General features: G+C 40.4%; 1 protein-coding gene across 2 annotated transcripts; it reads right to left on the bottom strand.

Moving 5' to 3' along the window:
- Positions 1 to 10469: 10469 nt before the first annotated feature.
- LOC133134885 (alpha-1A adrenergic receptor-like) lies at positions 10470 to 21454 on the bottom strand. 2 transcript variants are annotated; one of them, XM_061251451.1, is made up of 3 exons: positions 20137 to 21454; positions 12827 to 13400; positions 10470 to 12287 (listed from the first exon to the last, which is right to left on the bottom strand). In XM_061251451.1, exons 1-2 carry the CDS (start codon positions 21074 to 21076, stop codon positions 12859 to 12861), a joined length of 1482 nt encoding a protein of 493 aa, XP_061107435.1. In that variant the 5' UTR covers positions 21077 to 21454; the 3' UTR covers positions 10470 to 12287; positions 12827 to 12858. The 2 variants fall into 2 exon arrangements, with proteins under 2 accessions (XP_061107435.1, XP_061107434.1); XM_061251450.1 differs by having other exon boundaries at positions 10470 to 13400.
- Positions 21455 to 21494: the final 40 nt, after the last annotated feature.

The raw sequence follows: 21494 nt of genomic DNA, 5'->3' as shown, positions 1-21494 counted from the left end.
GGGGTGCGATTCCATCGGACAGGAGCTGGGCGGGACCTTCCATGGGAGGAGGGGGTGGGCATGGCGTTTGTTTGTATGCCGTACGTTCGCTTGAATGAAGATTTTCCAAACGCCCTCCTCTGAATTTGATTTGTTGCTGAGGCGCTTTACAGGGCGGGTACTGTTCCCGTGTAAACAGACTCACAATGTGCTGCCTGCTAGGTTGTTGGACACAGAAACATTTTTTCGATCACGTATTAAGCCTTTCCATGCGTAACTTAAGCCACTGAAGTACAGTGCGTTAGCCTATGTTGCATGTAACAGACACTCTTATCCAGCGCTATTTACCATAGTGGAGAAACATAGTAAGTGCATGTATTTGATTAATATGATTTATGGTAGTTTGCATTTGCTCCTGTCACATGCACATTGCTGTATTTATGGGAATAATATAATGTATTGTAAACCCTTAATGGAAATAAATACCACAGCTAACCCAAAATCACAATGTTGGAGCATTGCTAAATGTTTTTGTTAGCACTGCAAATAAATAAATACCTTACTTATGATCATAATCTGCAGTTGTGCCATGCAAAAATGACCTTCCAATATGCTTTTAGTGATCAGTCTGTACAGCATAAAGGTGTAAAGTTCACAATTTGTTGATTATAACTATGAATAGCCTTGTACAGTGAGACACTGTTTGCTTTTTGCTTTTCTTATACAGTCCAAAATATGTGTACAGCTGTGATTAATTCTTAAAGTAAAAACATGCATTATCCATTCGGTAGAATGCCTCCTTTTTAAACTACACCAGAAATCATTCCCTGTGTGTCACAGAAGCTCATGCATGTTAATGTAGAGACAGTCAGAGGGAGATGCTGTGATTGGTCCAAGTGGGTGGGTCATGTGATCTCCTGAATGAGCTGCCGGGGTGGACCAGTGACAGAGATGGCAGCATTCACAAAGGCCCATTGAGCATGATTCACTGTTACTGTGGGTGCTGGCCTCCCTCAGACACTGCTGAAGTGCCACAGCTATGGAGGCTCGTTTGGTTTGCATACAGGCTGGTGCAAATCTCACACACAGGGAAGGACGCCAATAATCACTCATCCCAGTTAACAATTGTAAATTGTTAGAAACAAATATGATGTGATAATCACATACAGCATTTTAATTGTAATGCATTCAGTGGATATTCAACCTCCAGTCAGCATTTAACAACTCTCTGCACTAGTAATTAGTAGTGACTGGGGGTTGTTGCAGCACTGTGTTAGTTGCAACACGATCAATTTGATCAATCAGGGATGAATTGAGGTAATGTGATCTCTATTGTCCAGGCCCACATTCCCCTGTGACCTCACAGCTCTAGTATGGACTTTCATTGAGTTATACATGTTGGAGCAAAAAGTGCTACAATCCCCGGTCTCCCCTACTACAAACTGAAATAAAAATGGCTGTTATCAATCAAAAGTTATCCTTATCTGATGTTTGCATTCACTGCATTACATTAGATTAATGGCATTTGGTAAACGCTCTTATCCAGAGTGACGTACAGTTGATTAGACTAAGCAGGAGACAATCCTCCCCTTGGCCAATGCAGGGCTAAGGGCCTTGCTCAATGGCTATGCGGATCTTATTGTGACTACACCGGGGATCAAACCACCAGTCATGTACCTTAACCATTACGCTACAGGCCGCCCTTTTTGCAGGCTCTGAAGAGCAAATTTACAATTGTGAAAAATGACATGTGCTTTTTATGTTCTACTTAGAGCGTGGTTACGTGTAGCTCCCAAGTAACAGTTTTGGAGCACACGGTTCTTGCAGTGTGGTAGACTGCCATAAGATGGCGGTAGAACTTTGTTTCTGAGCTCTGATGCGCGGCACGAACTAATTTCTGCTGTATTACTTGGTAATAGGAGTGTTTTTGTCTTTCAGTATCTTATGAAGTCGGAAAGTCCCTGCTGGTTCCTGTTGTCCAGGGGAGACTTAAGAGTAAATCATAAACGTCTGCTTCCCACGCACACACAAGCTCTTGATTGTTTTATGATTTTTTAATTTAATTTAATGGATTTATTTTTTGTACTGATATAATTGAAATTTTCCATAACCGTGAGGCATAAATATCTTTCAGCAAATATTACGCAAAAAAATGAGCATTGTATAAAAGCTCAGGAGAGTTTATGTAATTTGACATAATCTGGTCACTCGTCATTTGTAAAGTTTGTTAATGTACTGTATTAATTTTTTTATTTTTCCTGGATTGGTAGTATTATTGTCTTGAATCATTCAGTTTGTTACACAGTAATATATTCAGTGTTAAACCAACTCTTACAGAGTACATCCCAATTGGACTCATGTTTACTGATTGAGTTGAATTAACACTGGACACTTTACTGTGTTGGAATTCAAGCAAAGATATACTACATGTATGCTACTCAGTGCAGTGCAGAGGACACTGGGCATAATTTCAGTTATTACATGCAGGGTTTCTCATGCATCCGTCACCTAATGCCACATCCTCTGTCAAGCTTCATTGTAGCTATTAAAAAGCTATACATTAATGAGGATGGGAAAATAACAAGAAAAAATATAATAAAATAGGTTTTGATGATCTCTAACCACACCCTGTAGGCCACTTCATTGTAACTACCAGCATAATAATTTGGTAATGCATTAACATCCTATAATGTTTTTTGCAACAATATTCACTGGCTTGCTCTTTCAACCCTGCTGTGGAAAGTAGTGCTCCGATTGCTGAGCCTGTCCATGCATGTAAGTTTCAGCAAATACCCCAAAGCATGGCAGCTGTATCTTTTGGTATGATAACCTTTGCTCCCCCCGTCCAGACTCCATATATGACTTTCTGAATGATAGCCCCTTGGGGCACTATGCTGACCACATGGAATGTCTAGAGATTGTAGGTGCAGCTGAGGGTGGTGTGTGTGTGTGTGTGTGTGTGTGTGTGTGTGTGCTTGTATGTGTGTGTGTGTGTGTATGTCTGTGTATGTCATCTGGCCCTGAGGGTTCATTGTCTGGCCCTCAGGAACAAACCTACAGATTGCAGTTGTGCTGTAGTGCTGTAGTAAAGTACCTGGAGAAGAGTGAATACAATAACATTTCCTCTTTATTTTCTATGATAAACCAGATGTAGAAAATGTGGTGTCCTTATATGAACGGACGAGGGCGGTCACAGAATAGAGGACAGAATGAATAGCCTCTCTTTAACAAGTGATACTGTACAACCCCCACCGCCTGCAGGTAGACTGGTTTCCTCTAGGCCCGATATGATGTCATGTGACTGTGCCGTGACTTCTGCCCCAGAGACAATGGCAGTTATAATAATACATCTCAGTGAGCGTCATCCCGCCAGACCCTGTTCTTTCAGTGTTCTGGGACGGATACTGTAAACATGGTGAAGAGCTGTCAAACATGGCACAATGTTCCTGGATTTATGGGTTTCAGTACCCTCTGGAAAGTACGCTTTGTCCAATGCTCTGAGACAGTTTAATTGTGAAAATGTACCTACTGAAAGTACACCAATGAAGCATGAAACCTCTGAATTATAGTGACTGTTCTCTGCGCTGCAAGTGCTTTCAGAGATTTGTATTTGCAAATTTCCCCCAGGAAAACATCTGGCACATTAACAACATAAAGAAAGCATAAAAAGCATAAGCTAGTGAAAATCTTGAATTATACTAATATATAGCTAATCTCTCAGAATTCCTTAGCTCTCAATTTTCTAAATCATCAGGAAATCAACAGTGCTGAACTCCTTCAACTGCAGAAGAAAGAAATGTAGCAACACCTCAGAGTCCTCACTGAACTGTGGTTAGAGCCATCTGTTCTGAATGAAATGTAGAGCCACTGTCTGCACCTAATACAGAGGAATGCCCTGGAATGTAGTTTATTCATTCCCCCAATTGGTGAAAACAGAGCATTGTCAATGGGCTCTTTCAGTCTACTTCAGGAATATAACGTAGGTGTGCTACAATGTGTGTACAGGTGGTGATTATGTGACATTAATCTTGTTCTCACAGCTACAATGAGCAATGGTCATTTGTCCTACATGAATCACTAAAAGAGTGCATTATATCATATGAAGCCTGAAATTAGTTTTATGATGAAAAGTGAGCTGGGCTTTGAAAAGGTAATTCAGGGAAAATGTTTAGTAATGCGTATCAATCACAAAGTAAATTAACCTTTCAAGGCTTGTTTCAAAATGTTGGGTTTTATGGGTTTTACCAAACTAGTTTTCTGAGTTCAAATCTATCCTTGACTTGCATTAAATACATTCTGCATTGTTTTTTACACAGACCTCTTAATGTCACCTCTGTTCAAAGTAATATGTTGGACAGTAGAAAAAAGGTTAAAAATGGACATTAACTTGATGAAACATACATTTTAAACATCCAATGAAAATGTCAAAATGACCTCCTGGTTTTGATATATTCCTGTTGGACATGCCCTTCAGCAATGTTGTTGTTTCTGTGGCCAGTATTTAAATAGACTACAGTCTATCTAATCTGCCATTATTCTTTCTCACTGAAAAAATCTAATTGGTCTACATACTGTACTGTAGAAGAAATGAAATGGATTAACTGTATCCAATTCCAGGATTTCATGACATGAGTAACACTTGCACAAATAGATTAAAGCACATTTTGAGATGTTGATTTAAGGCTAAGTGTGGGGAAATCCATCCAAATCCAAACAGTCTCAGGGGCAGTTTGTGAGATTTGAGTCTCACATGAGTCTGCGTGATGTGACTCGCACGCACATGCCTGATTGGTGCTCCAGAGGCCTTCCGTCTTTTCTCTCATCTGGGAGAGATAGTTTACTGGGGCTGGGGGTGTTTGGATCCCCGGGCTGTGTCTCCATGGGTACTTTTCTCAGAAAAGGAGAGTGGGGGATCCTTACAGGTCTGCCATCAGGATTCACCATAATGGCCGCCATGACAGATGCTATGTGCCCCATCCTTTCTGGCTGTTATACAGCCATGAGAGATCCCATCCAGACTCTATAACATCATGAGTACTCACCTCTCTTCCATAGTCCATATCAACAGTGAAGGAAAGTGTGGACTCGGCAATGCCTTTTTGTCAGGTTGAATTCAGTCCAACACTGAGGCTTGCCAGGAAACATATTTTAGCTGGCATTGCGGACCTGGCGACAGCTGAAGTTGACACGGTTGGCGGTTTCAGTGGAATTCAGACCTGTGCAATCCACTTTTCACTTTCGCATCATAGGGGGAAATCCATTTCAGATAATCTGATCTGGTCAGGATTAAACGGTTGAAGACAGACAATGGAAAACTATGAGCAAATGGATTGCTTCCTTTTCAGAGTGATCCATTATTTGTGTGTGATGGCATGTAGGTTGAAGGTTGAAAAATAAACTTCCAAACCAGGTTTAAGAAACCATACTGCACAAAGTAGTTATCCAATGTTGGACAGGAATGCAATGGAAACCACTTAATCACAATAAAGGTGCATGACTGTGCCAAGCCAAAATGTATCCATTGTAAATCCAAATATATGACAGTTGATATTGAAATAGAATACTAAGTACAATGGAATGTTTTTCTTAAACATTAATTTGAACTTATAGAGGACAGGTCTCATTTTACATTATCTTCAGTTGTGAATGCAGTTCCCCTTTCTCTCTGACACACACACAAACGCTGACGCACACACACACCACACAGACACACACACACACAGACATTTCATTCTGTAATCCCCAGATAAGAAGTGTACAGTATATGCAGACCATTGTTTGCATGAATGTGCTGCCAGTTTGTTTTTGCTTTCCCTCTCTGCAAGGTATTTGTCTGCTCCAGTGAAAACAAATGAGAAAACATACTTGGTCAATTGCAACATTCTTAGCTGGGGTTTAAACATCAGGTTTAAAACCCTCCACCACAGAACTGCATTAGTACTGGGGCAGCTAATCCTCATTCCACAGATTCGGATAGCTGCTCCAATCGTAATTATGTAGCTCTCCGGACTGGGGGTTTTAACCTGAGGTTTAAACTCCAACTAAACATGCTGCAATTGACACACACAGTCAAAAAACATTGAGTCAATATTTGTTTCTAAGCATTTAGAGCAAAAAACAGAGTCATAACATCCCATCTGAGTCGACTGAGTTTGCCACTGTTCATCTTTTTTTACTTGTCCTATAGTCCAATGGCACCTGCCTATAGACTAGCCTCTTTAGGGATGTTACTGCTTGCAGTGAAATAACAGGCTTCTGTGTTTTGGGTTGTGGTACCGTTTTCTCTCCGCCTACTTACCCTTTAATCCATAATTAGACTTTATTAAGTTTAAACTGAGACAGTCTCCACTCTTGAGAAACACCTTTGGGTGGACTGATCTGATGCATACCTAGGACACCCAGGACTCTGCTGCCTACATCATGCTGCCTACAGTGGTGGTCACACCAATTGAGGTTATCCTGACAGTGCTTCCACAGCAGAGTTTCACAGAGCTAGCTGAAGCTGGGGGTGTGCTTGACTTACAAAACAGACACTTTAAATCTTATGGTACAATTTCATGATTTAAACTTTTCAAAGAATGTTTCAGTTTTACAGAAAACCAAAGCATGCTCCGTAAGTTCATATGCCGAATTTTTCTCCATACTGCCCAGTATCTCTGGGCTGTAACAGAAGGTTAAATGGAGGAATTTTGCCACCATCTTTGATTCTGGATTTTGTTCTATCTATTAAGTTTTGAATGAAGACCATATCATTTAAACCTGGTTTCATTCACAATTACATACAATTACTGTACTTTTCTTATACGTGTAAACTATAGCCTGGATTCAGTAAACATTTACGATGATCAATTTCTTTTACAGTGAATAGCAAGCATTTGATACAAAGTCAAATGTTTTGTCACATACAAGTATGCACATTTTCAAGCTCTACAGCAATCATACTAAAGCACATTCTGTGTTAAACACATCTGAAACTGTTTAGAGATGAATACACAAACAAATGAATGCTGCCTATCATCAGATAGGATAGGAACAGGAAGTTGATACAGTATGAAGTAGATATTAAGTTTTCTCATGTGTTGTCTTTAGTCTCGTCTCAGGACTCCTGGGGTCTCTTTAGAGTTAGACATTTTGTGCTTTTAATGTTGAAACAGTCCAGGTGTGCCCCCTTGGCTCCATATACATTAGCCACAGCGCGATGTCCCAGAATTCCTAAACATATTAAAGTATACAAATCTCTTGGCTTATTAATAGCACAAAAGTGTGAACACAAAGTATTTTTGACAGACGGTTTTGAAATTCTGTGTACGCTCCAACTCTTGCCAAAAATAACACAAAACGGCTGTGAAAGCATGCATTACAAACATTGAGGGCATTCTGGAAAAAAACTGTCATTTCTAAGCCTCCTCTGACATTATTTTACATACAGCAGAGTAGCAGTTCAGTGATCAAAAGCAGGATGTGAGTTCTTATAGAAGCAATGGTATGATTGATGTTGAAACATTATGCAAAGAAAAAAAGATATCAATCATAATTAAATAAAGAACCACCAAAAATAACTGAATGTCAATATGTTCTTTTGATAACAGGGACATTCTAATATGTTTCAGACCTTCTCCTTAATCTTCTTAATTTATTTCCTGAGATGTATCAAAATGACATATTTAAAATGGTAATTTCCAAATGATATTCAGTGATATTGCATCCTGCGGTAGCCTACAGTAGCCTGTGGTACAAATTGTTTTCATGATGTTTACGGTTGTAGGGTGTGAGGCAACATTACCAAATTGATGGTCAAAGCATAAAAAAATAAATTAAAAAAAATAAAAAAAATTGGGGGGTTTGATATTTTGGGAACGTATAACAAATCCTGTCAGCGGGACAGTAACGATGAAAGCGAATCAGGGACAGCGTTCAGAGATTAACCGCTGTTCATCTCCGTGGTTCAGTGGAACGAGTGCTGTGTTTATGACTGGAGCCGAGGGTCTGTAATTAGGCTACGTATCAATGTTTCCGTGCGTGCGATCCCTGCGCTTGAGCAGATAAAGCAAAGATAGAGAAGGGAGCTCATTGCTTCTCTCATCGTCAGGCTCGGATATCTGTCCGCCCTGCGTGCCTGCGTGTGACGGACAGCGGCAGGGGAACCGCTTCAAACCCCCCTGCATTGCAGCGCGGTCCCACCGGCGTTAATTCGTCTGCTATTCTATTCCGGACAAGAGGTTATAGAGTGATCAAATTACTGTTCTTCCTTTGTTTATGTGTTGATACTTTGTGTCCTGACGATTTCCAGGTGTTGCCCCCATGCCAGAATCACATTGGTAGCTTTTCACATCGATGTACTGTAAGTCCTGCTTTCATTTGCTATGAGCCAAAACAAAGCCTAACACCACTTGAACACCATTGGTTGGCACTGTGCCATCAGGAGAATGCTTGTTCTGCTTTCAGAGAGGCTTTAAATATAATTGTCACAGAAGAGAGAACTTTGTGTTCCATGACACCGCTCTCCATGGGTGTCACTGGGTGAGAGTGCCAGTTATAGTGAAATCCCCCATAACAAACTGGAGGATGTACTGTTTATTTTACAGTTTGTTTAATAGTAAACAATTAGTTCCCCTCAGAAGCGTAATACGCGTAATGAAACACTTCCCTTGCGATGAGGTTGTTCCACCTCGTTTGTGGCTGCGCTGGAATCGCACGAATGCCAGGCTCTTTGCCAATGGCCTACATTCATTGGTGGTGTGTAGTTGTTAGTATGTGGGCACCAGCATAGTCGATGTGGGCACCAACATCCATCCATGGACATCTACTAGGTTTTCACTCCTGTAACAAAGTACACCCTGTTCATCAGCAAGATTTCATTGAGCTGCTAATTAGAAGAATCAGGTGTACGAAATTATGGAAATTATGGCTGAAATTAAACCTAGACAAGATGGTTGATCTCAAGGAACAGGATTGGGCAGCCGTGGTATAATGGATAGGGAACTGGACTTACAACTTTCTTGACTAGTACACCCAGGCAACACACTACTGTTGTACCCTAATGAAGCAAATTGCTTTATTAGATATCCAACAGTATGAAATAATATTATGTAAAAATAAACAAAAACAATACTATAGTAAAACAATAGTTTTAGCTCTTATTTCTCCAGAAAAAGATAACTATTGAGACCACCTATAGTTGAATATAATATTCATATCGGTAGCTCTATTGGCAGCAAATTGTGCTTGCTTTTTCACCTTAACATTATTTCTTTGGGCAAATATACAGCAGTGGCACTTCAAGCAAGCAATCCAATGGCCAGCTCTGATCTATTTGTCAGATGTCAAATCCTGATTGGCTGTCCCATTGATGAACAACCTACAGTATAACCACCTAGCCAATCAATGAGCAACAGGACAGGATCATTTCAGTTCCTGTGCAAACACTGGGGCATTAAATGTTGGCAGAAATTCCTCAATTTATTATCCAAAAATGAGCAATTGCAAACATGAACTATTTTCGAATAGTTTTTGAAAAGCAATTTCAAGACTAATGCGTAGACTCTGAAAGAGAAACACAAACATTTGGATAAGCTCGTATGTCAGGTCATACCATGATTTTGTAAATGAAACAGACCTTTGAAACAGATGGAAAACAAAGTAAAAACAAATCTATATCCATGGGTAATAATTCAAGATTTTCTGTTAAATGTATTTTTGCCTGTAAATGGTCAGACAGGGTCACTCACTGGCACCAGTGTGTCTGGTGACTCCAGACAGCTATTGGAGAGAATCGTTGGTGATTTGGGGGTGAAGTGATTCAGAGAATAAATTATTTATTTTTTAAGTAAAATATATATATTAGTGTCAGGGCACAGCTGTAATCTGATTCTGAATCAGTTCTGTGCGTCCAGCTGTATATATGGACTGTAAGGAAAATATAAACTGAACTGCATGTCACTCTTGGATATGAAGGATATAAAAAGGATCATGTTTTATATGATGGAATTTGCAGAGCAAGATTTCCTTCTGTTCAGAGAAAATTAGAATGGATTTATAACCATGACTAGACTTTATCAGCTGTTAGTCAAAGGTCTAAAACCTAGGGTCAAAGAATCCAGTGCATTTTTTCCCAGTCAGGCGAATCTTGTACGTTATGAACAGTATGTTTCTTCTTCTCCTTCGTCTTCTTCTTCTTCTTCTTCTTCTTCTTCTTCTTCTTCTTCTTCTTCTTCTTCTTCATTATCGTCATTTTACTTTACTTGTCTGACAAGAAAATATGTTTCAGGTGAAAATGGAAATGGCAATTTGGTGGTTGCTTTGACTGTGTTTAATGTTTGCTGATATTGCCTTGCTAACTAGGTTCAGGAGGTTTGATGTTAAGATTAAGGTCGGACAGATAATGGAGGCTTGCAGCAGCCATTTTGATTTAAGGTAAAGTAAAGTAAAACTTTTCCCACTAGTACAGCAGATATACTGGATTCCTCCAATGGAAATACCCAACTCTGGTCTCAAATTGTTATGTTTATTTCTGATTCATTTATGACAGAATACATATATCTTACAATGAAGCTACAATGTGTAATGACACTACAGTTATCAGACCTTTGCATGTTTGTATGAACCATGAACAAAATATGAGTCGAAAAAATTACATACATCACACAACACAACCCAATATTCACTGGTCATTTTGAATACATATATACATATATTTACAGAAACATTTTGTAAACATGTAGAAAGGAGACAATTATATGAATTGCACAAAAGAATAAAGCTTTTCATTTAATTACAAACATAAATATATTTTTTATACATTTTAGCACCTTCACTACTATACAACTAATTGTGTGCTATTATTTAAGAGCATTGTCCAGAAATATTTCTCTTGTTATATTTGGACAGTATTTTTGAGTTGTGATCGTAATGATTAGTAGGATCTAAGGCATTGTCCTATATCATTGACACAAAAGCTTTTGTTATGGTTTTGTCTTTTTCCAGTCGTGTCATTTTCCAACAATCAACAAGACTGAATAATATTTATGCTAAAGCTTAGAAGAACAGTACACTGTGGGAAAGTACATGCCTGATTCTGACCAATGGGCAAAAAATCAGTATCTGCAAGCATGACCACATGTAATTGTGTTTATGTGTGTGTGTATGTTTGTGTTTATGCATACTAAGAAAAGACATTACAATACCTGCTTGCATCTTGCTTCCAAAATGTAAAAAAGTTAACTAAAGATAAGAGTAAGGGCAGGTGAACCTTTATGCACCTTTATGCAGCCAGAAAACTGTATATAAAAAATAAAATAAAATACTACACAGAGTGTCCCTTGGGAGAAGGTCCACAGAGCCAATCCAGTAGCTACTCATTCAATGTCAGTCCCAAGGAGACTTTCTCTTGGCACGAACACATCCACTGTTTGGACCTGGTCTGCCCTGAGGCTGGTGAATGTTTACACTTTATACCAAAAAAGGGCTTCTTCTTGCTTTTGCATTCATAATAACTAAAACAAACATGGCCTCAATAAAAGACAGTCATCTCAGGTTAAAATCAAGCGTTATCACGGGATTGAAGAAAAATAAGAGACAAACCATATGCCACTGGCATTTGGAAAATTTCAGTAATGCGTGTATGTGGGGACATTCAATACTGTTTTTTCTTTATAAGTGTTTACACGGCGAAAGGAGAGGGAGGGCTCCAAGGCTCTCACTAATGAAGTGTCTGGGGGATAACCACTCAATGTAAGAAGACTACAATAACTGAGCACAAGGTCATACTGTAATCAGGAACCAGTAGCATAATTCAACAAACAGAATTCACCCCAGAATATGAGCAATCTGTCAATCAATATTCTTCAAGTCCTTCCTGCAAAAATGTAATTAGCTATTTCCATGTCCCCCCAAAAAATGTGAAATTTCATTTCAGTATATGAAAACAATGCATACATTTGAATACACTCAGCAATAGCCCATTTTGCAGTATTGCATATGCATGAAAAAGGATAACATTTGCTTAAACTCAAAGTCCCATGGTACTGACAGTCCCAGTGGCATCTGTGGACAGGATTCCCACAGAGTGACACATGAATTCCGATAGTGTCACCCAGGAAGGGAGTGTTAAAGTGGGATGGGAATTCTGTGTCTCACAGTGCAAACAACTCTGCTTGTTAATGGGAGGCAAGCGGCCTGTCTGAACAGGAAGTGGCCTGTCTGAACAGGAAGTGGCCTGTCTGAACAGGAAGTGGTCTGTCTGAACAGGAAGCGCAGTCCTCTAGGGCAGTGACACAGGTCAGCAGGTGGAGAGCTCTCAGAAATGGAGACTAACAAAAGAAAGCGGAATGGAAAAGCTTTTCTTTTTTCCCTTCTTTTTTTTATTTACGAATATAGAACATGGTTTAAATCAAACATGTGAAATGCTCCAAGCTAAATTTATTTCAGAACATTTGATAAATTTCATCATACCCTGAACAGAGAGACCCGCACTGCACTTTTGTCATAACAGGGAGCTCAGTAAAAACATAAAACACTGTGACAGCATAAAAACATGTTCTATTTTTGCTGGTAAGTTCCATTTTCAAAATATTCAAGTTACGGGGAAATACATTTTTCCACTGGTCTGCACAACCCTCTGCCCCCTTCTTGAGCCTACAGTGACAATATCAGTTTTTACAACTTTTTCAAAATTCAGATAGTATCATATTTACCATGTTCTTTTGGGCAAAATATGTGTGCAAACATTAATTACTACATTAATTACCAGGTCAACACCTGCAAGACACTACAATATAAAATGCCCAAAAATAAACTTTTTGAAACCAATTCAATACTGTACTCATCTGCACAAATGCCTTACACTTACCACGAGAGTCTAAGCTGGAATTTTCCGTTGTTCTAAATGTCAGTCTCTTTAAGACCATCATAGTCTGCAATGTTGTATTGTTCATAGCTGCAATGGTGGGCGCAGATCCCCATGGAGACGGAGATCACTTCTGCTTTCCCCAGCGTGGGGCCGGACCTTCTGCTCGGCCCCCTCTTGATCTTGTTGGAGAGGCTGTTCATCTTCTTCTTCAGCTGGGAAGATGGCGTCTGGAGTGGGGAGAAGAAGCTCCAGCCCTGGAAGGCGCGGGTTTTCTCCTTGCAGAGTAGAGAGTCGGTGAAGGACAGCGACTCGTGGAACGAGCACTGGGGCTTGCGGCTGCCGAAAGACTCCTCCCCGGATCCACTCAGGGAGGTCCTGAGCCTCTGCTTGTAGAACCTCCAGTGGGTATTCCTGCTGCGGCGACACTGGCACTTCAGTAGGCGGGTGAAGGCGCGCTTGAACTCCTTGCTGTTGCACGCGTAGATGATGGGGTTTAGGCAGCTGTTGAAGTAGCCCAGCCAAAAGACTACTTTGCAGACTATATCTGAGGGTTTCAGCGTTGGAAAGAAGGACCCTGGAAAGATAATAAAAAAAGCCATTGCTATTTTCAGCTATTCACAAAGTACCGTAAGACAAGTGTCCTAAGGAAACCTAGAAATAAAGTATATTAAAAGCAATGCATGAGCTGACTTAGCTGACTTAATTATGAGAGAATACTTTGGTCACAAACAATAAGGCAGTGTACTGTAATGAACATTAAAAAAAATCTTCTTAACTGATTTCACTGATGAATCATAAGATTGTGAATCTAATCCTGTTTAACATGGGCTCAACAGATGGCAATGCATACTCCTCTCTCACATCTCCACGCTAAACACCAGAGGAGTATCATGATGGCATCTCCCACATCAGGCTCCTGTCATTTCCGTACCTAGATAAGAAAGTGCCCAGCGGGCTCCTGTCAGGGTTATAAATAGGACTGATGGCTGTTAATGAAGGAAACTCGAGGGGAACTGGGGACATGGAATAAATGCACAAGCCAGGACAGAATGGTCTCCCTAACAAGAAGAAAGTGTAATTAGCCCCTGTGATGAAAGGCTAGTCGATGATTTTGCCATAATTGATGTGTGTATACAGAGGATGGCAGCACAGGGCAGGATGTTTGTCTTAGGCTGCTGAGCTGGCTTTTCTCCGCAGGCAGACATGCTACTTCACCACAGCTCAGCTTCTTGAGATCGTGCTGAGAAAGGCCCTCTGATTCCACCCAGGAACAGCGGAACAGGTATTGACAGGAGATTTGATTGACAGTGACTGAAACTGCAGCGGTGGGTTATCCGCAGGACCTGGCGTGAGGTCCGCCCGCATGAGGAAGGTCAGGGTCGGAGCGACACGCGATCTGTGCAGCCGAGCGGTCGCCAAGGCGACCGTCACAGATACGTGACGACGGGGAGGTATTTACGGGTCAGAATGGTAGCGCAGCCGCAGACGTGGACAGCGAGCGGGGGATTCTGCACGATCGTACACACTGTCTTAGCGGCTTTGAGGAGAATGCTTATTAACACTTCTGTTTCCCATGAAGACAGCTGTTCAGAACTTGGAGATTGGACAACTAAGAGACAATCGCGGAAGAACTGGATTACCACTAACACAGTCAGAACAATAAAAATTCTTAGAACAGTTGCAATAACTCCTGGCCTCATAATGACCAGCAGCATTTAGAAACTGTAGGCAGGCATTCCTGTGGCTAGGTATTACGCAGCTATATATCGGATTTAATTGCCAGTCAGAAAAAACTCTGGGGTCGCTTTTATTTGTTACGTTTTAAGTGATAACCTTTCTGTCTATCACTATTCTAACAGGATTGCACAGATAATCTTTATAAAAGATTTAACTGACCTTAATGTTTTGTCATTAATACTGACCACTCTTCACATCTTGTACACTTGTAAGCGATGGTACAAGTTACTTTAAATGGCTTTTATTCAAACTAAGGAGAGAACAACACTGAATGTGCTTTATAAGACGTGATGCGAAAGAGAACTCCCAACATGTATTCTAAGGAGATGTCTAGATTATCAGCCCTGTAATGGATTGGCGACCCATCCAGGGAGTATTCCTGCCTCTTGCCCAATGCATGCTGACCATAAATATGTGGGTTAGATAAAGCACGGATGAATGGATGGATGCATAGAGCACAGAGGCTTGTGCATATAGGAAAACATCATCCGAGGCAATCAAAACCCCCATAACCTACAGTCCTGGGGTGGATTTGGCCTGAGACATGACATGAGCCTATTTCCTTTGTGATGCAGAAGGCTCAGCTTTCTGAGTTGTGCATTGTGTTTTGGCCTGCCACTACCTGTTGGACCACTGGGGTCAAAGAGCCTTTATGTAAATTTGAAGTCCTTAGCAATGGGATCAAACCTGTTCTTCACTGTTTCCTTTACTATAGTCAGAGTTCTGGTTTCCTGGATGGGCAAGGATGGGACTGAGGCACATATTTCCAGGCCTCTGTGGGTCAATAATTTACTTGAAATGACACAGGCCAGCTGTTGCTTAGCTGGACAGATGCATCCATTTCATACATGGTAAACACAGGCTCTGTGCTGCTAATATAACCTGAATGTTTCAGTTCCCACAATCGCTAGGGTCTGTAGCTTTGCACAAACATCAACAAATCGAGAAGAAGCCATCGAACGCAAGAGACCATCACAACAACACATGTAGGCAAAGCCACTGGCACTAGCTTCCATACCTACTGAAATTTTAGCACATCATGCACATAATTTCTTTCCTACAAATGTCAGGTCACAAACGTATCAATTTGTGGAATTGCCTCCAGTGAAGGCGAAGGAAAGAAGTCAAGGCCTACAGACCTGCTCCCGAAAAACAGCACATGAAATTTTTACCTCCCCGTGTTCCCTGCATTCAAGGCTAATAGGCTAATAATGGCTCACTTGGAGGAGATTTATGAAAAAAAAAACTTTTCTGAGTAATACATATTTGGATCACCTTCTCCACAGCCACAGCATTTAAAAAATTTAAATGTCAGCCATTACTGACCCACTGGCCAAGCAATTAAATATGACGTCAAATGTTTTCTTGCGTGTTACAATTATTTACCTTGCCAGAACATTTCCCAGCAGTTCTTATTATAGAAATTGGTCATTTGTCTGCATTTGCTCATGGTAATAACGCTCCCATTACCCACAACAAGGGCATTTTACAGTGACAACAAAAATGGAAACTGTCAACTGATGTATGTCCCAGAAAAAGTTAAAAGCACCATTGTGTAGAAACAGAAACTCTACAAAACCTTTATTTTTAGACAATACAACATTTTGACTTGCTCATAAGAAAAGGGACTGATGAGCTCATAAGAAGGCTGTTGGATTCACTAAATTCAACAGGGTATTCCTAATTTCCTAGTGTAAACTCACGGTGTTCCGAACACCAACTTAGCTCACCATGTTCCGAACGGTGCAACTTTCATGACAAATAACAAAAAAATTACTTCCAGATCAGCTTTGGATTTTGTGTGTGTGGGTGTAAACTATAATTCCTTCCGTTTTCCGTGATCCATTTCAGCATAGAGTGTCATGGTAAAAGTGCTCCACTATGACATTGTGGTGGGGAAGCTGTTGGTAATGAGAGACTACGAACCAGGGAGACGTATACGGTGGAGTTTGAACATCGTGAGCTAACACGGTCTTCCGAACACAGGGACATTGTTCAGTTATTTGTCGTTATCTCTAAAATTATTGGTCAAATTCACGTCAATCAAAGTGTTTAGTGTCTCAGATGGTCAAAAAGCAACCATAATCATAAACCACATTCCTCAGGAGAAAAACTACCATTGAATGGACATTAACTTCTGGTGGAAGTGGCCGCTTCCCGTTTATGTTACTGGGCAACTAAAAAAAGAACAGACACATTCCAAAACAAAGATTGCCATTTTGATAATAAAAAAACAGCTAGTAGGCATGCTCAGGCCCAGGTTCACATAGTAACTGCACAGACCTTGTGTCTGTTGGTCTATATTGTATACTGCTACTGTCCCAGTCAATACACATCAGAAGAAACACACATCAGAAGAAACACACAACAGTCTTCAGTCTATCCATTGACTTCCGTTTAAAGTTTTCATGGTACTACCTCTTCCCAAGAGCAGAAAAAATGACAATGGTAACTAGCATAGAGCTATAGCCTCCCTTCCCCTCCCTTGTTACACAGACTAGGCTATCAAAGCCGGGAATAGGGAAGCACAACATTAAACAGTAGTCAAGTAGCCTAACAGTTACAGCAGTGAACTGCCATGCATTCTGATATCATTTATCTGAGTCTGGTAAGGTATCTGAATCAGCATTAACAATGAAAAGATATTGCAGAGTTATGTACACCAAACTTGCCAGCTTTCCAAAAAAAGGTATACATGTATGAGTCTGAGGCGGCACGGATGGTGCAGTGGGTAGCACTGCCGCCTCACAGCAAGGAGGTCCTGGGTTCGAAACCCCGTCAGCCGGGGCCCCTCTGTGTGGAGTTTGCATGTTCTCCCTGCGTTTGCGTGGGTTTCCTCCGGGTACTCCAGTTCCCTCCCACAGTCCAAAGACATGCAGGTTAGGCTGATTGGAGAGTCTAAATTGCCCATAGGTATGAGTGTGTGAGTGAATGGTGTGTGTGCCAAAGACATGCAGGTTAGGCTGATTGGAGAGTCTAAATTGCCCATAGGTATGAGTGTGTGAGTGAATGGTGTGTGTGCCCTGCGATGGACTGGTGACCTGTCCAGGGTGTATTCCTGCCTTTCGCCCAATGTATGCTGGGATAGGCTCCAGCCTCCCTGCGACCCTGTTCAGGATAAGCAGGTTAGGATAATGAATGAATGAATAAATGAATGTATGAGTCTGACATATACTGAATGTGCAATAAGAGGAAAGTATTATGCAAAGAGACCTCTTTATGAAGTTGAGCAGAATTGAATGGTGTATCTCACCCTTCAATCCACAGCCCATTACTGTATTGAATGGAACAAACACAAGTCATATAGCCACTGAGCTTTGCTCTTTAAGATGACATCCTTCATATTTTTAATAGCTTAGCACTTGGCCCAACAATGTGCCCATCTGAGTTGTTGGCATGACCTTTTATACATAAATGGATTTTTATAATATCTGACATCGGCATCATTGACATCGGCACTGTGAACTTTTGTGACCGTTCCAATTATCTGCAAAGAAAGCAATACAAATCTGAAGTCTGACACCAGTGGCCTTAACAGGACTTTGGCTTTTTAAAGTGGACAAAATGTCTGCATGTCTCTGGAAGCTACTTTTTCAATGTCCGTTAAAGTGTCTCTGCCAATTGAGGTCTTGAAATGAATAATGATAGACGATGCCCAGAGAGAGGTTACTGACAATGAGTCATGCAAGATAGACAGTAGTCATTTGTAATGAAATGGACTGCTGTTTCCATCTTGCACTGATGCTTGTACAAATAAAGAACAACTCACAAAGAAATGCTAATCCAGCGATGCCCATGCAAGTCATAAGCCTTCAGGCCTAATTCCTTTTCCACCGGCTCCTTAAGCCAACCCTTTTCCACCTGCTCATTTAGCCAATCTTTGACAATGCTGACCGTGACAGTTGAATATTTGAATATTGAACGAATATTTTATGGAACCGGTAATTATCAGAGCAGAGTTAAATGGTTAAACAGTTAAATGGTTGCACCTTATTGCATTCACATTGTTGATGTTATTAAAATTATACCAATTATATTTTCAGGTGGCAATGAGATGCCTGCCCTGTAACAACAGCATACTTATAAATGTATAGAATATATTTAAAAATATTCAATGAAAATGGTCCAGACATGGTCTTGTATACACTTGAGCATTTTCAACAATTGAAGTCAATTATTATTCAGAAAACACTACATGCAGATAACAATATACACTCAGTGATCACTTTATTAGGTAGACCTGTTCACCAGCTTGTTAATGCAAATATTTAATCAGCCATTCATGTGGCAGCAACTAAATTAATAAAATCATGCAGATGTTGTCAAGAGGTTGAGCTGTATTTCAGAACAAGGTTTCAAAAAATTTCCAGTGAGCAGCAGTTCTGCGGGCAGAAACGCGATGCTAATGAGAGAGATCTTTTTGCTATTTCTCAGCTCAAGATCCCTCTACAAACCTTATTCCTCTTCCAGTTTCCCTCCTTCTGCAATACAATATACAGCAATTGTTGGTGGTACATTTTGAGAGGAGTTTGGGAGGGAGGTGGGGTGGTGAGACAGTTCAGACCACATCCATAAAATCCTGTCATTCTTAATAGGGATTTTATGTCTGACTTGAAATGTGTGTTATTATCGTTATTTACCTTACTTGGAATAGATATTTGTTGGGTGTGTAGTGGATACATCCCACTATGATAATTTATTGAAACTATTTCCAAGCACTGTACAGTCACTTTAAATATTTCTGGCAATGTATATCACAAACCTGTAAGTGTAGAAAACATGCACTATATGACTCAAAACAGTGTATTAATAATGACTGTTAATTGATGGGTGATTTTGTGAAAGTAATCAGAGATAGCAATCAAACATTTAGGCCTTTAAGGGGGAAATAATAGTGTTAATCTATGTTCATTTATGCAGAATGGGAAGAAAACTAAAAATATAATGCCAGCGACCTTTCCAAGCTGGTGATATCCAAAAACGACCTGCAACTTCTCGGCAACTGCTGAATGTGGACTACATTTCCCATGAGCACCCGCGATACTTGTACACAGACAACATTGTTGTAGCGTACACTTTGATGTTCTCTTGTGTGTAGCCAAGGTGAATTGGCTAACTTTATTTTCAGCTCATGCCACATCGCAGTAGCTACTGTAGCTGAATGAGCTCCACTCTTTTTTTAAATACATTTTCCCTCTGCATTGTATCTTTTATTTTGCTTCCCCCCCAGGACTTCTCAAACTGGATAGTTTTGGTCTGTACGCTAATTTTCCTTCCAACCTCAACTGCAATTCCTTAAATTGCAGAGCTGTTAGTTGTTCTTAATTAGAGACCCGTTGTTGTTTCCATTGTTACAAACATTTTGCTAAGTGGGCTTTGAGTGGAAAGCAAAAAACATTTTAAATGAGACCACATTACTGCACATAATACCCATGTCGGCGTGCCGATGCACTGCAATATTGCCACAACATTATCAGCACGCGTCCACAACATTATTATGGTTTTTAAAAAATTCTAGAAACACAAGCTATCGAAATCAACACAACGAATGTGTAATTCATTCAATTTCTTACCTATAGGTAAAACCAAGAAGAATGGTAGCCAGCAGAGGATGAAAGCCCCAACAACAATACCCAGGGTTTTAGCGGCTCTCTTTTCTCTTGAGAACTTCATCAAGCGAATAGACAGAGAACTTCTGAAAGGATGGGCTTTACTTTTGGCGTTAGCAGCGGCGTCTTCAAGAACACTTCTGCAGTGAATTCGAAGTACTACTTCCCTGGACTTGTTCCTGTCTTTCTTTACACCTGCTTCAAGATTCCGAGTCGTCCTTTTGGCCACAATGTAGATCCTAAAATACATTACTAAAATGACCATGAGCGGGAGATAGAAAGAGAATAAGGAGGAGAAGATGGCATAGCCCGGTTCTTCAGTGATACTGCAGATACTTTCATCCATTGGCGGTGGTTCCTTCCATCCTAAAAGTGGACCTATTGAGATCACCGTAGCTGACATCCAGACCACCACCAGGATTACCCCTGCTTTCTTCTCTGTCATTATTGTTGGATATTTCAAAGAATATTTGACACCAATGTACCGGTCAATGGATATTACGCAGAGGCTCAGGATAGAGGCAGTGCAACACATTACGTCCACTGCTGCCCAAATGTTGCAGAAAAACCTGCCAAAAACCCAGCATTTTAGAATTTCGAAACATGCAGAGAATGGCAGAACAATGATGCTTAGAAGTAAATCAGCTATAGCCAAGTTTGTAATGAAGAAGTTTGTAACGGTCTGCAAGTGTCTATTGCACAGCACGGATAGGATAACCAAAACATTCCCGACTATGGCAAATAAAATAAAAACAGAAAGGCACACTCCGATTCCGATTGTTTGGGAATCCAATATGAGACTAGTGCAGGTATTGTTGCTGGTGTTTCTAAGTTCAGACAAGTTAAAAGCAATGCTTCGGTTAAATCCATCGTAGTGCGCATTCGTAGAGTTGGAATGGGTCATTATGAGCCTCCATAAATAAAATATTTTCCAAAAAGTTGATTTCGAAGAAAATAGCGACAGCTGCTAGTTTGTTATGTTTAATGCCTTTAAATGCTTTTAACGACGCACAACAAACTACTATTCCTCTGACAGCAATTTGCTGTTGTGAAATTATTCCATTTTGCAGTTCCAAAAAGCGCATAGTAGTTATCCATGTCCGTGGTAAATCCGCTTTTATTTCTTGTCTTTAACGAAATATGTTGTCTTTAACGAAAATAAAGGAACTTAATAACCGTTAATTGCAGTTTTCAAGGAAAACAACATATGTGGATATTCCACATGAAACATCTTCCGTGAGAAGTCTCCACTCTGAGCCACAGATGGGACCTTGCTGTCTGAATTCTCTTCAGAGCGCGTGACGCTCTGCACAATCGCGGTT

Source organism: Conger conger, chromosome 8, assembly GCF_963514075.1.
Source record: "Conger conger chromosome 8, fConCon1.1, whole genome shotgun sequence".
Lineage (NCBI taxonomy): Eukaryota > Metazoa > Chordata > Actinopteri > Anguilliformes > Congridae > Conger > Conger conger.
This window is presented reverse-complemented; position numbering and strand designations above follow the sequence as displayed.

Coding starts and splice junctions, on each gene's coding strand:
- LOC133134885 (XM_061251450.1), bottom strand. CDS start 21,076: ATGACCCATTCCAACTCTACGAATGCGCACTACGATGGATTTAACCGA. Junction 13,401..20,136: donor CTTCTTGGTTTTACCTATAG/GTAAGAAATTGA, acceptor TTATCTTTCCAG/GGTCCTTCTTTCCAACGCTG.